Genomic DNA, 18,272 nt, shown 5'->3' on the forward strand with positions numbered 1-18,272 from the left:
CAAAGAGTAATGGCCTCTTCTGTGGTTGCTGCTGGTGAGGAAATGGGAACAATCTGGGAGTGAATTTGTTATGCAAAAACTTATTTATTGGATAAAATAGTAAAGGCACAGCGTTTTTGAATGATTTTTTTTGGTTTGGTGCAGATAATCCAGTCCAAAAAGATTCCCCCTGGAGTCTTTTTAGCAAATCTGCATGGATCAAATAAACTCTTTACTTGACAAATCCCAACTTGGTACAGGGAAGTCACAGCCAAGGTACTGAAAATAGGAAAAGGATTGTATACGTTAAATCCACAACTGCTCCTCAGATTTCATTTTACCCAAGATTTCGCTTATCTCAAGTAGCACAGCTGTCTAGTGGTGGAGAAGGTCATGAGCAATGAAATGGTCGAAGGGGAACAGCAGTAACCAACTTTTGACTCATTTGTCCAAGATAATGATCGAGAGGTCATTATGAATACAAAATTGTAGTCAATAGTAAATCTCAAATTGCTAATGTAATCAGAGCAAATGAGCTGGTTTTCAACAGACTATATCCATTTAAACTCTAAAAATCTAGGTGATAAATGCTAAATCTTTTACAAGAAAACTTACGTTTTACTCTGAAAATACACAGTCCTTTCATACAGTACCTTGAGCATCAATCCATCGACTCGAACGTCCACGTGCTCATCAGATTCTGAACTGTCGTTCAATTTGTACATAGCCATAAACTGATTGAGACTCTGTTTCAAATCCAGCACAAACTGATTTAACCAAAGAATACTTCTCTCATCGAGAGAAAACTGCAGTGCATTTAGCTGAACATAAAGATTGGGACATGGAACTAGAGAGAGAAAAAACATTTAAAAGTTTTAAATTACGTAATTTTAAGCCTTGTATTATGTTCTTTACTGAAAATGGTAACAAAAAACAATTTATTCCCCCCTAAATGTTTTCTTTATTTGGACTCGGAAAGTTGTTTATACAAGTTCAAAAAGCCCAGGCAAGTGACACGAAGGCTAACAACCTTGAGTTCTTCAGACACAAAGTTTTTTATTTAAATAGTCTTTTTAGCCAATCAATCAATGGTATTTATTGAGTGCTTACTATGTGCAAAGCACTGTACTAGGCACTTGAGAGAGTATAATAGAGTTGGTAGGCATGTTCCCTGCCCATGAGCTTACTGCCTAGATGGGGAGATAGCCAGTAATATAAATAAATTATGGATATGTACTTAAGTGCTGTGGGACTGAGAGAGGGGTAAATAAAGGGTGCAAATCCAAGTGCAAGGGCAATGCAGAAGGGGATAGGAGAAGAGAAATGAGGGTTTATTCGGGAAGCCTGTGTGGGAAGATATGTTTTTAATAAGGTTTTGAAAGTGGAGAGAGTGATCACCTTCAGATATGAAGAGGGAAGGTGTTCAAGGCCAGAGGCAGGGCATGGGCACGAGGTTGGCAGTTTGATGAGATTATGGTACAGTGAGTATGTTGGCAATAAAGAAGTGAGGTGTGCGGGCTGGATTCTAATAGAAAAGCAGAGAGGTAAGGTAGGAGGAGGCAAAGTGAGTGTTTCAAAGCCAATGGTAAGCAGTTTCTATTTGATGTGCAGGTAAATGAGCAAATACTGTAGGTTCCTGAGAAGTGGGGAGATATGGACTGAATGGTTTTGAAGAAAAATGATCCAGGCAGCAGAGTAAAGTAGGGACTGGAATGGGGAAGAGACAGGAGGCAGGAAGGTCAGTGAGCAGGCTGATGCAGTAATCAGGGTAGGATAAGCTAAGTGCTTGGATTAACGTGGTATCAGTTTGGATGGAGAGGAAAGGGCGGATTTGAATGATGTTATGAAGGTTGAGCCGATAGGATTTAGTGACACATTGAATATGTGTGTTGAATGAAAGAGATGAGCCGAGGATAGTGCCAAGGTTACGGGCTGGTGAGACAGAGAGGATGGTTGGGCTGTCTACCATGACAGGAAAAGTCAGGAGGAGGACTGGGTTTGGGTGGGAAGATAAGGCGTGCAGTTATTGACATAACTCCTCAAAAATCTCCAGTGGCTACCAATCAATCTGCGCATCAGGCACAAACTCCTCACCCTGGGCTTCAAGGCTGTCCATCCCCTCGCCCCCTCCTACCTCACCTCCCTTCTCTCCTTCCACAGCCCAGTCCGCACCCTCCGCTCCTCCGCCGCTAATCTCCTCACCGTTAGGCCTCGTTCTCGCCTGTCCCGCCATCGACCCCCGGCCCACGTCATCCCCCGGGCCTGGAATGCCCTCCCTCTGCCCATCCGCCAAGCTAGCTCTCTTCCTCCCTTCAAGACCCTACTGAGAGCTCACCTCCTCCAGGAGGCCTTCCCAGACTGAGCCCCTTCCTTCCTCTCCCCCTCGTCCCCCTCTCCATCCCCCCATCTTACCTTCTTCCCTTCCCCACAGCACCTGTATATATGTATATATGTTTGTACATATTTATTACTCTATTTTATTTGTACATATCTATTCTATTTATTTTATTTTGTTAGTATGTTTGGTTTTGTTCTCTGTCTCCCCCTTTTAGACTGTGAGCCCACTGTTGGGTAGGGACTGTCTCTATATGTTGCCAATTTGTACTTCCCAAGCGCTTAGTACAATGCTCTGCACATAGTAAGCGCTCAATACGAATGATGATGATGATGATGACATGAAGCCTTATTTTTTTATCAACTCATTAAATACTCAAATAATGCACATGCCAGAAAGCTTACTTGCTCTTATCTAGTTTAAAAATTCTATATTTTGAATGCAATGATGAAGTAAATTTGCCACAAAGTGCTCAGAAATGATTATCAATTCAGTGTTTCAATTGAGTTACTTATAAACCTGCATAGTTAAGACTGTATATATAGGCCCTTGGCTACTTCAGACACTCTAGGATGTGTGACAGCTGACAACAATCTATCCCTTGCTCCCAACAAGTCCCTGTTGCAGAACAGCTCTGAAACTACCACCACAGAGCACATGGCTCTCAATCAGTCCATGATATTTACTGAGCGCTTAACTGTATACATAACACGTTTGGGAAAATACAACATAGTAGAGTTGGTAGATGAAATCCCTGCCTACCAGCGCTTAGAACAGTGCTTTGCACATAGTAAGCGCTTAACACATGCCATTATTATTATTATTGGTCTACAGGGGAGATAGACATGAAAATAGCTTATAGATTTGCACTCTCCCAAACGCTTAGTACAGTGCTCTACACATAGTAAGTGCTCAATAAATACCATTGAAGATGACAGGGAAAATAATAGCGAATAAGGACTTTAATAATAATAATAATGGTGGTATTTGTTAAGCGCTTACTATGTGGAAAGCACTGTGGGCGATACAAGGCGATCAGGTTTTCACACGTGGGGCTCACGGTCTTAATCCCCATTTTACAGGTGAGGTAACTGAGGCAAAGAGCCCTCCTCAACCCTGTTCCCCAAAAAGTTATTCCACCCTTCTTCTCTTAGTCATGAGATGGCTCCCTGACCTTGATGGCCAGAGCAGTCTGCTCTAAGCAAAATTTGTCACGTGTTGTCATTTTTCTTGAAACAACTCTCAATTCACTATTTCAATTTGCAGTCACCCCTCTAGACTGTACATTTGTGATAGACAGGGAGCATGTCCACCACCTCTGTTGCATTATACTCTCCCCAGTGCTTAGCACAGTGCTCTGCACACAGTAAGTGCTCAGTAAATACCCCTGACTGATTCAAATGTGGTGCTTTTTATTTTATTTTGTTAGTATGTTTGGTTTTGTTCTCTGTCTCCCCCTTTTAGAGTGTGAGCCCACTGTTGGGTAGGGACTGTCTCTATATGTTGCCAATTTGTACTTCCCAAGCGCTTAGTACACTGCTCTGCACACAGTAAGCGCTCAATAAATACGATTGATGATAAATACGATTGATGATGCTATAAGCTAAATTTTTCTCAAATGTGCCTTTCCTATTTAGTAACAATCACCTCCATGAAAAACTTCTTTTATTTTGCAAAATCTTGCCTACAGTTTAAAGGGTACGAAATCAATACTGAGCTTCTCCAGGTGAGGAAAATTTAACTTTCAATTTTGTTCTACAAATTCCACTACCGCTATCCCTCTACATACTCATAAAGAACCTTCCAAATCACCTTTCATCTCTAACTCTTTGAGGTATTAAGAAGTATTGTCCTGTTTTGATGAAATAGAAATAAACAATTCTTACTGGGAAAATCCTTTCCATCTGGGTAGTAGTATTCAGTGAACTCTATATAAACAGCTGACATTTCTTGTGGAAGATAAAGGGATTTTTTATTGCAGGAAATCATGGTTTGGGGGGAAGAACGACACTGGTCTGCTGTAGAGACCTAAAAAAGAATTGAGTTTATTGAAATTGAACTATTTTTATATTCAGTTGAAGAAACTTGCTTTCAAAGGATGACTAAAGCAATAAAGGGTGCACTTTATGGGGTTTTTTTTTAAAAAAAGGCTCACACATTTTAAAGAACAGCTACTGCAAAGTACTATTAAAGACATTTTAAAATTTCTCCCTCTTTAAGGGAACATACTGTCAAAAGAAAATATGATTTAATCTGTGACCTGATTTTTACAAAGAATTTTTTATACCAATGGTTTGGAAACTAGCCCTTAGAAAAATTTAAAAATATAAATTTACCATTTACTTGTCACAAGTATTAGCTCTAGGGTCTATATTGCATACATTAAAAAATCTATACCAGATTAGTCAAAGTAAATGAAAACAATGCCTTGCAAATGTAGTATATATTGATTAAAGTAGCATTTTGTTAAAACAAAGGTAAAGCTTTTTTTATCAAAAGTTGAGATACTTAGCGATACATTTCTAGATCCAAAGTATTTCGCCGTCCAATAATGGTGAATACTTTGGTGCACCAGGAGAAATTCCATTTAAAAAATACAATATACCTGGTATACATTGAAATCTGCAAGTCTAACCACAAAGGAGCTTGACATCAGTTTGGCTTTTGGTTGCTGAGGTGATAGCGAAGGAGTTCTGGAAGTTCCTTTGGGTATGGATTCTCTCCCTGTGGAAAACAAAATGTTCTTTAGACACTTGAGATCTGCTGCAGAGAAGCATCATAGTCATGGGGTATCCCCTTTCACTACAGAACAAAGAATCTAGGTAAATACAATTAATTTTCAAATAATCCCTACACTTTTACACAAACACACCCTATGAAAGGATCACAGCACAACTTCCTGCAGAGTGTAGGCTGGCTCTAAACCCTGAACCAACTAAGATCTCGAAACCTTCGGAAATTGGAGAGGAGTGGCATTATTAGCTTGGGAGTCAAAATGCTGATGATTAATATTCATAATACTCAAAAGTGCTGCAGTCTAAAATTGAGGAGCTTCTTGTGTTTAGAATATTTTCTACAATTCAGGTTAATAATGTCCAGCTGTACACACTTACTGTGTTAATACACTCACCTCTCCTGTAATCCATGTTTCCACTGAGCATTTTGGAATTAGGGAACATTACTCTGAAAATGGATGTCTGGATGTTGTTTCTTGTGCTCAGTGTCAGAGGTAAAGATGCATGTACTATAGCTTGGGTTCTTGGGGTGGGCGAGTTGAAGAAAAATCTACCCCCCAGTGTAGACAAATGACTATAAAACAAGGGTGTGATTTGTGGCACAATTATGATGAATCAACGTCTGGCAGCCAACAGATGAATAGCAATTCACTTTGAGTCATAGTATGACTATGGTCAGTATGAAACTTCACTTTTCTGCCTCTCTTCCACTAAACCCTCTTAAATTGATGCTCTTTCCTACTGCTTCTCTCTCTGCGGTTTTCGTTGCTCTGTTGTGGCTCCCACCGCCATGACTCTCTCACCTCCCCGGATCCCTTCGTTGTTTAATATTAGGAAACAGTGTAATAGCATCATAGACACATTACCTGTTTGTACATGCTGAGGAGAACCATGTGTTGGAGATTTAGGCGGTGAACCTGCATTATGATCCTCCACAGCTTGCTTAAGCAGTTCGACATTGCACGTGAACTCATGTAATAATTCTTTGGCCCATCCACTCTTGGTTTTTGTGGCATCACTATAACACATCCAGTGACTACAACTGTCTCCTGAACATATTCAACAGATATAACATTCAAAACGTAAATTAGAGCATTCCAAAACAAGTGTAATAAAGCCTCTTTAATCTAAAAGAGAGGCAGTGAAACAATCTGAATTAGTGAAAAACCTGTGAAAGTGGGTTTTTTTTTTAATTGCAGGATTCTGATCTTTTTTTTCCCCTCTTTTTTCTAGCACAACTACACCTATTCTCTCTAATGGAACAGAAAAATACCTATTCTGACTCACTTTCTCTGCTTTGCTCTTGGGTTTCCCTCCCCTCAATCTCAGGCTTCTCCCCCTTTCCTTCCTTTCATTCCTCTTTCTATCCGCAGCCTCCTCCCCTACTCATTCTCTCTCACTGCATTTACAGTAAGGTCTCTGCTAGTAGGACTGCGTGGTGAAGCTTCACGCTACATAATCACGAATTTTACAAGAATGAGGCCCAAATGCAGGAGATTTTACTATAAGGTTCATGGTGGAGTCCCTTATCCTGTAATGCATCCACTTGCCTTCTAAATTCTACTGCTAAAACGCAAGAGCAAAAAACCACAGCCAAGAATGGGAAGGCGCGTTGCCTAATGGCACCGTCTTGGCAGGATTTCCTGTAGCTTCTCCAAGCAGCGTGGCTCAGTGAAAAAAGCACGGGCTTCGGAGTCAGAGGTCATGGGTTCAAATCCTGGCTCCGCCAATTATCAGCTGCGTGACTTTGGGCAAGTCACTTCACTTTTCTGTGCCTCAGTTACCTCATCTGTAAAATGGGGATTAAGACCGTGAGCCCCACATGGGACAACCTGATCACCCTGCATCCCCCCCGCTGCACTTAGAACAGTGCTTTGCACATAGCAAGCACTTAACAAATGCCATCATTGTTTATTATTATTTATTTTCCCACCCCCGGGTCAGTAATACTACTGACTTGGCAGAAAAAGCAGGCAAGTGTTTCCAAGGCTAGCTCGGACTGGTGAGAACCAGTGTCTATAAAAGGGGAAGCTTGTGGACAGAGTTCATATCTACCAACTCTGTTGTATCATACTCTCCTAAGCACTTAGCACAGTGCTCTGCACACAGTCAGCATTCAATAAATACCATGAATTGATGGGAAGCTCCTTACAGTGTAATGGTAGTTCTATCAAGGCAGGAAGTATTAGTGTGTGACAAAAAATATCCATAGTTTAAACAAAAGGGATAAATTCACGGATATAAGAGTCATATGGATTGCTAGAGAAAAAGTGGCTAGGAGATGATAAATCCAACTGACTGGAGAGCAACCATTATTCTGTCCCTCCAAGGATACTATTGCCACTGTCGGAGTTCACGTAGGTCACTGCTCTGACCCAATCAATCAATCATACTTATTGAGTGCTTACTTTGTGCAGAGCACTGTGCAAAGCTCTTGGGGGAATACAACCTAACAGAGCTGGCACACACACTCCCTGCCCACAACAAGCTTACAGTCTGGAGGGCCCAGTATCCGTGTTTCTAAATCCCTTACAACAGGGAATAGTGGAGGCCAGAAGGAAAGAAATAAGGGAAAAGGAAGGGAAGATGTGAAAAAGGCTTCATCCCTATTGGATATCTCTTATTGGGGGGATTACCTTTAAGAGAAAGGAGCTTCTTATGGACAGAGATCACGCCAAGCACTTAGTACAGTGTCTGTGCACAGTAAGTGCTCAATAAATACCAATGATTGATCGGTTTTCTGGAAATTATTTTTAAGATGACTGAAGAGAAAGTGTGAAATCTTCCCAAAATATCCAAAACTACTTATCTAAATCAGTAACAAATTCATATTTCTAACTATTTGTTGTGACAGAATGGTGTGAACATCTAAAAGTGGACTTGAGCTTTGGCTTTGCTTTTCAGTGTGAAAAACTTCAAACGTTGTCAAGAAGTGAACAGAAATAGCTTCAGAATAGGGGACGATTTAAGAGATTATTGTGAAAGGTAATATTTAGAGATACTCCCTAGCCCATCTAAAGACTATGTTAGTTCAAGGGAAGCAGCATCGATTTGTGGGAAGAGTTCAGAGGACTGGATTCTCATCCTGGTTCTGCCACTTGTCTGCTGTGTGACCTTAGGCAAGTCACTTAATTTCTCTGTGCCTCAGGTTCCTCATCTGTGAAATGGGGATTAAGACTGTGAGCTCCTCATAGGACCTGGACTGTGCCTAAACTGATCTACCCCAGCACTTAGAACAGTGACTGGCACATAATAAATGCTTAACAAATATCATATTAATACAATTTTAAAAAGAGGGAAGGTGGAAGATGATCCCCAGCTGAGGGCAAAGCTCAACCCTTTTGATAATGGAGAATACTGTGTGAAGGTTTTTATATTAAAACTGATGGTTTTTTTCTCATTCATAATTATCTTTGACTAGTGAGTCCTAAGATTATTATGCCATCTCCCTTTCAAAGGGTCAAACACTGTAGAGTATTGGCCTGAAAGTAAACAAAGATCATTATTGTTCTGGGCAGCGAATGTGCCTATCAACTCTGTTGTACTGTATTCTCTCAATAATAATAATAATAATAATAATAATAATAATGTTGGCATTTGTTAAGCGCTTACTATATGCAAAGCACTATTCTAAGCACTGGGGGGGGGGTACAAAGTGATCAGGTTGTCCCACATGGGGCTCACAGTCTTAATCCCCATTTTACAGATGAGGTAACTGAGGCTCAGAGAAGTGAAGTGACTTGCCCAAGGTCACACAGCAGACATGTGGCGGAGCCGGGATTCAGGCTAGGTTCTCAAGAACTAGGTACAGTGTTGTGCACACAAACACTCAATAAATACCACTGATTATCTTTAGAACAGTATGCTCTTCTAAAGGTATTCCTGCCTCAAGAGAAAAATTTAACTATGACACATTTTCCCAAAAGTATTGAAAATATACAGGAAGTCAAAATTATTTAGTATAATAATTGTAGTATGTATTAAGCGCTTGTTATGTGACAGCCCTGAGATACAAGATAATTATATTAGACACAGTCTCTTGCCTCATATGGGAATCACAGTCTAACAGGAGGGAGAACAAGTACTGATTCCCATTTTACAGTTGAGGAAACTGACAAGTTCAGTGATTTGCCCAAAATCACACAGCAGGCAAATGGCGAAGCTGGGACTGAAAGGCAGGTCTCTGACTCCTGGGCCTGTGCTCTTTCCACTAAACCATATTGCTTCTTATCGATTTTAGTTTAAAAATAAATCTTTGCTGCCCATTATTTTATTATTTACTTATTTCTATCTAAATAAATGTGCAGCCGACAGTGATTCTCAAAATTTTCCCATCTGCCCTAATTCACGAAACTAAGTAGCTTTATTGTGAAAATTTTAAACATCAGCACTTTTATAGCTGAAGGCCCATTTTAAATTAAGTAACATATAATATCTGAGTGATTCTTTGGCCTTCAACTGTGATTCAAGATCTGCTTTCCATATTCATTCTTTTCTATTTTGGGGGGAGAAGTCAGAAAACAAAATCAATAAGTCATTTCTTTTATCATTTCTTTCTATACCTCAAAGTCTTATCACGAAAATGAAAAACAAAATTGAAAATAACTGTCAGGTTCAACCAACATGATTTAGGACTTCATGATCCATTCTTTCTTACTAACATAATCCATTTTTTTCAGGAATATTTAAGAGTCAGTCAGTAATCATTAAATTAAATGTACATACCTGCTTTATGATACGGGTAGTAGTCTACAGTTAGTTGACTAAAAGACACTTGCATAGCCCCTCCAGTAATGCGTCTGTTTGGCTCTGTAAAAGAAATTTTATCTAGGTGTAAAAAGTTTCATCTACTATGAAAGAACTGTGCAGATCTTTTGTGTGTGTGTTTGTTTTTTTAATTGAGCACGTTTACAAAGAAAAAAGATTTGAGCCTCTATTCCAACTGCTCCTTGCTTAGTTTTACAGGGAAATAATACCAAAATGGTCAATAACACATTCATTACAATTTATTTTAGCTAAATCATTTACAAAGAAAATGTTTTCATAATACTGCCTGGTAAGTTAAATACAAAAAACCACAGAGATATGGGGAATGATGATATAGGCTAAGTAGAAATACTAGCACCGCAAACAATCCGTAAAATGCAAAAAAAAAAAATGTCTAAAACCGAAAGTATTATTTTTCCACCCAATTCTCAGTCCTTACCACCTACAGTGATGCCCCTGGCATGAAACCTTGGAGACGCTTTTGAATTCTCCCTCTCCTGAGGCCCAGGCATCTAGTTTTCAATAAATCTTGCCAAATATTCCTCAGCAATGCATTTTTCAGTTTCAACCCTTTTTCCTGAGTCCGCAGAACGGGTGCTAACCTGGTCACTCTAGATGACTGCAAATTTTACTGGTTATTTACAAGACAGAAATTACTGAACACCCAAAACCTATATGGCACCATACTAGACACTTGGAAATCTATAGAGCACTAATAATAATAACTGTAGTATTTGTTAAGTGCTTACTATGTGTCAAGCACTGTACTTAGCACTGGGTGCTTTTAGACTCCCCTTTTAGACTGTGAGCCCACTGTTGGGTAGGGACTGTCTCTATATGTTGCAAACTTGTACTTCCCAAGCGCTTAGTACAGTGCTCTGCACACAGTAAGCGCTCAATAAATACGATTGATGATGATGGGTTAGACACAGTCCCTGCCCCACACAGCGTTCCCGGTATCAATCTCCATTTTACAGATGAGGTAAGTGAAGCATAGAAAAGTGAAGTGACTTGCCCAAGGTCACACAGCAGGCAAGAGATGGAACTGGGATTAGAACCCAAGTCCTTCTGATTCCTAAGCTCATACTCTACCAGGCTGCTTCTCACAAGAACAGGCCAGGCTCTGCACTTCATCCACACTCCCAGCTTCCAGCCTCTTCCTAACAAACCCTTCCACACACTGCAGAAAGAATTGTATTTCTCAAATTTGCTATGTGCAAAGCACTGTACTAAGCATTTGGGAGAGTACACTATAACGTCAAACACATTCCCTGCCCACAGTGAGCTCACAGTCTAAAGGAGGAGACAGTGATGTTCTGAGACGGGATCATGGCTTCTCGCATCTCTGCTGGAGCGTGAAACTCCAAATGGGAGAAGAAACAGTTCTGCTCTGACCTAGAGTCTGGGGCTGCATCATCATCAATCGTATTTATTGAGCGCTTACTATGTGCAGAGCACTGTACTAAGCGCTTGGGAAGTACAAATTGGCAACATATCGAGACAGACCCTACCCAACAGTGGGCTCACAGTCTAAAAGGACAAACCCTGGTGGGAGTAAGTAGAGGTGCCCTCAGCTGCCCTGGACAAGGAAGGAGCATATGCTACACCACACATTGTCTCCTATTCATTCATTCATTCATTCAATCGTATTTATTGAGCACTTACTGTGTGCAGAGCACTGTACTAACCGCTTGGGAAGTACAAGTTGGCAACATATAGAGACGGTCCCTACCCAACAGCGGGCTCACAGTCTAGAAGGGTAGATACAAGTTAATCAGGTCGGGCACATGCCATGCCCACCCTATGAAAACAGTCTTGGGCCCGAGACACCCTACCCAATAAAAATTTCACAGACTACAATACCCAACAGATGATATTACAATTTGAGAATCGATCCCGATAATGGGATTTTTGCCCAAATTGCAGTGAGTCCAAAGTTCCTTGTTCATTCATTCATTCATTCAATCGTATTTATTGAGTGCCTACTGTGTGCACAGCACTGTACTAAGCGCTGGGAAGTACAAGTTGGCAACATATAGAGACAGTCCCTACCCAACAGCGGGCTCACAGTCTAGAAGGGTAGATACAAGTTAATCAGGTCGGGCACATGCCATGCCCACCCTATGAAAACAGTCTTGGGCCCGAGACACCCTACCCATTAAAAATTTCACAGGCTACGATACCCAACAGATGATATTACAATTTCAGAATCGATCCCGATAATGGGATTTTTGTCCAAATTGCAGTGAGTCCAAAGTTCCTTGTTCATTCATTCATTCATTCAATCGTATTTATTGAGCGCCTACTGTGTGCAGAGCACTGTACTAAGCGCTTGGGAAGTACAAGTTGGCAACATATAGAGACAGTCCCTACCCAACAGCGGGCTCACAGTCTAGAAGGGTAGATGCAAGTTAATCAGGTCGGGCACATGCCATGCCCACCCTATGAAAACAGTCTTGGGCCCGAGACACCCTACCCATTAAAAATTTCACAGGCTACAATACCCAACAGATGATATTACAATTTCAGAATCGATCCCGATAATGGGATTTTTGTCCAAACTGCAGTGAGTCCAAATTTCCTGGTGCTCGCAGATAGCGATAATAAGAATGACAATGTCGTACTTTGAATTTGCAGAGCACTTTTATTTTTACCAAAATGCTTTTCACACTGGTTATCTCATGACTCGGTGGAAAGAGCAAGGGCTTTGGAGTCAGAGGTCATGGGTTCAAATCCTGGCTCTGCCAACTGTCAGCTGTGTGACTTTGGGCAATCACTTCTCCGGGCCTCAGTTACCTCATCTGTAAAATGGGGATTAAGACTGTGAGCCCCCCCGTGGGACAACCTGTTACCTTGTAACCTCCCCAGTGCTTAGAACAGTGCTCTGCACATAGTAAGTGCTTAATAAATGCCATTATTATTATAACAACAAACGTCAAGAATATGTAGACTGGTTCACCAAAGCAGTTTAGGAGAAAGGGTGAATTTGGCCTTTCTAAACTGAAAGTGAAAACATATATGGACTAAGGCCAATACTGAAGAGTACATGAGGTAAAACAACCTCATGGACATATTAAAATGCAATATTTATCACCTGATCTGGTAGAGAAGCAGCGTGGCTTAGTGGAAAGAGTTAGGACTTGGGAGTCAGAGGTCGTGGGTTGCAATCCCGGCTCTGCCACTTACCAGCTGCGTGACTTTAGGCAAGTCACTTAACTTCTCTGTGCCTCAGTTACCTCATCTGTAAAATGGGGACTAAGACTGTGAGCCCCACGTGGGACAACCTGATTACCTTGTATCAACCCCAGCGCTTAAAATAGTGCTTTGCACATAGTAAGCACTTAAATACCATAATTATTACTATTATTATGATTATACTTGTCTTAAGTTCAACTTAAAAAAGGGAAAGCTGTTACTTGTCTTAAGTTCAACTTAAAGGGAAAGTGGTCTTTCACTTAATGTGTAGATGTTGGGGTCTTCAAAATCCTTTCTACTTGTGTGTTTAGTTGAAGTTCTGACACAGTCTTTCAGCTTCAAGTTCAAAGACACCAGTATTTTTTTCCAACTTCCTACATGACTGGCAATGGGAACGGAATATCATCAAAATTCATGATGAATAAAATCACCTCAAGCCAAAGAAAATTGGCAGCCACTTAGATAAGGAATGTGGTACTGCAATGACCTATTTGAAACCCAGTTAAATCTGGGATGAAAGCCAAAGAGAGAAGGGCAAAGGAAAGAGTTAGCAGTTTCAAGGAGATTGATAAAGCACAGAAGTTAATAATTCTGTTTTATGCCCCTCTACAATACACTTAATTCTACTTTAGCACCTTTCATTCATGCATCTCAAAGGCCACTTTTACAGACTAACAAATTAATCTTAACTTCTCAATGAGAGGAAAATTAACCCATTTAATACGGACTTGCACAAACTGAAGTACACGGAGATTGGCTGACTGACTCAAGGTCAATTTACAAAGTCAATAACTCAAGTCATTAACCCTTAAGAAATGTTTCCTACTAGTAATACTAATGATGTTTATTAGCACTTACTGTGTAAAAAGCAATATCCTAAACACTGAACGGGGTGGGGGGAACACACAAGTGAGAATCAGGCCCACTCGGCCTGAGGCTTTTTTCCTTAGTTTCATTTATCAGCCCAGATTCCAATTTAAAGAGAGGGCACCCCTCACAAAGCAAAGCAGCAAATGGTCTACACATAATATGAAAGTCAGATAAAGTCAGAAGTGAACTTCGGAATCATCAGAATTAAATCTGAACTGAAAATTTGAGTACCTTTTTCCTTAGCATGAATGTCATCACATATATGGAGATCCAAGTGGGAAATCACTAAGTGATGAGACGTTTCCTTAACATCAAACTCGCTGAACAGTTTCACGATTGCATCATTTTGGTCAGGTGCTGATGAAGTCTGTGGGGTTTTCACTGGCTGGGAACTTGGAGCAGGGGTGGAACTCTAAAAAGATTCATAAACAACCACCATCGCATGGTAACATTTGAAATTCCTCTGTCTGTTCTATAAAAAATTGAAGGCAATCCATGTCTTTTCAAATAAATGATTATAGCAAAGCACATTTACATTTTTTTTAATGGTATCTGTTTAGCGTTTCCTATGTGCCAGGTACTGTACTAACTGCTGGGGTAGATATGTTAGGTTAGACAAAGATGAGCTGACTGAGGCACAGAGAAGTTCAGTGACTTGCCTAAAGTCATACAGCAGGCAAGTGGTGGAGCTGGGATTAGAACCAGGTCCTTCTGACTACATATGTATATATGTTTGTACATATGTGTTACTCTATTTATTTATTTATTTTACTTGTACATATCTATTCTATTTATTTTATTAGTATGTTTGGCTTTGTTCTCTGTCTCCCCCTTTTAGACTGTGAGCCCACTGTTGGGTAGGGACTGCCTCTATATGTTGCCAACTTGTACTTCCCAAGCGCTTAGTACAGTGCTCTGCACACAGTAAGCGCTCAATAAATACGATTGATGATGATGATGATGATGACTCCTAGGCCCATGCTCTATCCACTTGGCCATGTTGGTTTTTTAGAACTTATTTCAAATTTGTGCTGTGTGAAAAATCCTCCTTTAACACTATCCAGAATGGATAGAATGGGAAGTTAACTTTTTCCACTGCAGCCTTCTTGTTGCTGGTAGGTCACTGAAGAAAATGTAGAGTAGATTAGCAGGAAAGCTTATTTCCCTTGCAATGAAAAGGTGAGCACTTGCATCTGAGCGACTCGGAGATGGTGAAACTGGAGCCTGGGAAGCCCTGAGAGAAGGGGGGGGGGGGAAGAAGCAGAAGAGCAAGAGCCCTGGGACTCCTCCAGGGAAGTGCAGAGGGTCTTGGGAGGAGAGGAGGAAAGTAGGAGATTTAGCAAAAAGGCGGTTCAAACCTCCTCCTCTTTCTTCCCTTCAACTTCACCTTTCTCAGCTTCTATTCCTCAGCCTTCTCCTCTTCCTTGTCTTCGCGGCACCAGCCGGTCTCTCATACCAGATCTTCCAGATACCTCTTCAACTCTCCTCTAGCCTCCCTCGTGGGACTCATTTCCAGGGAACTTATTTTCCATTTGCCACTAATTCTTCCTTTGAAATACTGGAACAGGGTAATCTCCCCTTTAAAAGGAAGTACTCAGTGTCCAAAGAATTATTTGCATAAGAACTAAACAGGGACTGTAAACTGGAAGTCCTGAGGGCCAGGAATCCTATTACAAATTTGGATTCACAGCCTTTATTCACCCCTCCCTCAGCCTGACAACACTTATGTACATATCAATAATTTTTTGATTCCTATTAATGTCTGGCTTCCCCTCTAGACTGTAAACTTGTTGTGGGCAGGAACCAGGTCCATCAATTTGGTTACACTGTACTCTCCCAAGCACGTAATATGGTGTTCTGGACACGGTAAGCGCTCAATATGACCGATTGATTAATAACATATCCTTCATGATTGTATATCTGTATATAGCTGTATATATGTATATATGTTTGTACATATTTATTACTCTATTTATTTATTTTACTTGTACATCTCTATTCTATTTATTTTATTTTGTTAGTATGTTTGGTTTTGTTCTCTGTCTCCCCCTTTTAGACTGTAAGCCCACTGCTGGGTAGGGACTGTCTCTATATGTTGCCAATTTGTACTTCCCAAGCGCTTAGTACAGTGCTCTGCACATAGTAAGCGCTCAATAAATACGATTGATGATGATGATTGTACAGACAAAATATATTCTCTCTGCCTAATCTTTCCCAACTGAAGTCCAAGCTCTTTCAGTCTATCCCCTTGAATAAACCTTCCCACCTCTCCTGATCGGCTTTGTTGCCCACGCTTATACCTTCTCCAGCAATCTCATGCCTTTCCTACAAATGTGGAAATTAGAACTGCACACAGCATTGCTTACCGGCATAGGTTCAGAAGCCATGCTCTTCCGTTGCTCTGTTGACTTTTCTATTGCTTCACTAAGAGATTTTGCATATTGTACCATGGCCTTCAACTGGGAGTCAGTTAGAACCCATAATAAGTCATCCAGTATTAGAACCAACTTTGTTGCTATGACATTGCAGTCCTTTAACTGTTGAAAGAAAAATAGTAAAGTATAATACTTTTGATAGGCTTGAACAAAATAAAATTGTGTCACTGCACTCCGTTAAATGTAATTCTCCAAATCAAACCAAAAAACTTTAGAGATGTTCATAACCTTAATCCTCCCAGAATTAAACCGAGATAAACAAAAAGCATCAATAATTTCTTGATTAGATTAGTCAGGAAAATCTAATTTTTACCACAAATTTGTCTTTTATAGACAAGCATATTAAATGTGAACTGCAATTGTTCTACTCATGAAATGAGAAATATAAAAATAAAGAAGGTTTAAAAATGCAAAAAGGCGATTATCTTGCAATTTTCAGACTTACCCTTCTTTTAAGGGTGACCCTGATTTTCGACTGATTAGTTATCAATCGAACTGGAGCACTCATGATTTCAAGGTGAGAACTTTGGATAGCATCAGCTTCTATTCGTATCATCTGCCAGGTTATTTCTTTAAATGTCAAAACCTAGGGAAAAGAAAGAGAACTTTCCTATCTCTGAAAAAAGCAACATCGATTCAGAAAGAATATGGAATACAGAAAATTTTTAAGTTATTTAGGAAAAATAATGCATTTCTCAACCCTCTGATTTACATCAATCAACCAATCGTATTTATTGAGCGCTTACTGTGTGCAGAGCACTGTACTAAGCGCTTGGGAAGTACAAGTTGGCAACATATCGAGACAGTCCCTACCCAACAGTGGGCTCACAGTCTGGATTACATGAATTTATTTTGCATAGTTATCAATTCTTTCTACAAAGATCAGACAGTTCCTGTGCATTAAAGATACTAATAATAATCTAAATTCTAAAAAATAGTCCAACTTCCGAGAAAAAGATATTAGAGCTTATTTAAGAGTCAACAACTTTTCAGGATTTATTCTCTAACTTTCGGGCGGTGAAAGGGAAAGGAATGATCATTTAAAGTTATGCTGACCATGTGGCAAACTACGACACTAGGGCACCACAAGTTTGGGGACTATTTTCTTTCTACTTAAGGAAGCAGATGGATGGGAGCAGTAAATGCAGGATTAAAGTTCCCCTTCGTTTGGGGATGTCAGAAGATGAAAACTGAATGTTTTCACGATCCAGAATGCTTTAGTCCAAAATCTGGGGGACAAGTGGTCTGTAAGAAAAGCTACGGAGAAAGTTAGCATTATCAGATGGCAAATCCGTGTAAACATTAGGATCAATGCAAGCAGGGCAACCACCACATGTATTATCCAAAGATTTAGTTTCTCTTGCTTTAAGTGGAATACTGGGTTGGATGTACCACTGAACTAATGATGTAAAGATCTAGCTGGAATGCAAATTTTTCAAGGGCAGAGTTCAGATTTTGTAACTCTCTACCATATGCTCCCAAATGCCTTGTCCAGTGCTTGGCATACAATAGTGCTCAATATATACTATTGATTGAGATCATATGTTCTTATAAAACTTGTATAATAATAATAATAGCATTTATTAAGCACTTACTATGTGCAAAGCACTGTTCTAAGCGCTGGGGAGGTTACAAGGTGCTCAGGTTGTCCCACGGGGGGCTCACAGTCTTAATCCCCATGGTACAGATGAGGGAACTGAGGCACAGAGAAGTTAAGTGACTTGTCCAAAGCCACACAGCTCACAACTGGCGGACCCGGGATTTGAACCCATGACCTCTGACTCCACAGCTCGTGCTCTTCCCACTGAGCCACACTCCAGTCTGGTTACAGAAATCCAAGCATTCCAAGGGAAGAAAAGCAGATTGAGGTTGGTGTAGGGTAGGATGGCCCTTTGCTAATTCCGGGAACTTGTATATTTTTCAAAAATTTGCTGGGTACAGAAAAACCAGGACATG

At 40.3% G+C, this 18,272-nt stretch overlaps 1 protein-coding gene across 2 annotated transcripts in view; it reads right to left on the minus strand.

The window, feature by feature from the left end:
* UHRF1BP1L (UHRF1 binding protein 1 like) overlaps positions 1–18,272 on the minus strand; it is a 61,043-nt gene that overhangs the window by 12,861 nt on the left and 29,910 nt on the right. For both annotated transcript variants that reach the window (XM_038756159.1, XM_038756160.1), the window contains exons 6-13: positions 16,762–16,902; positions 16,248–16,418; positions 14,113–14,293; positions 9,775–9,858; positions 5,916–6,098; positions 4,920–5,038; positions 4,201–4,342; positions 633–826 (exon numbers count right to left, since the gene is read on the minus strand). In XM_038756159.1, coding sequence (XP_038612087.1) covers positions 633–826; positions 4,201–4,342; positions 4,920–5,038; positions 5,916–6,098; positions 9,775–9,858; positions 14,113–14,293; positions 16,248–16,418; positions 16,762–16,902 — 1,215 coding nt within the window. The remainder of the gene's footprint in view (positions 1–632; positions 827–4,200; positions 4,343–4,919; positions 5,039–5,915; positions 6,099–9,774; positions 9,859–14,112; positions 14,294–16,247; positions 16,419–16,761; positions 16,903–18,272) is intronic.

This window comes from Tachyglossus aculeatus, chromosome 14, assembly GCF_015852505.1.
Source record: "Tachyglossus aculeatus isolate mTacAcu1 chromosome 14, mTacAcu1.pri, whole genome shotgun sequence".
Classification (NCBI taxonomy): Eukaryota; Metazoa; Chordata; class Mammalia; order Monotremata; family Tachyglossidae; genus Tachyglossus; species Tachyglossus aculeatus.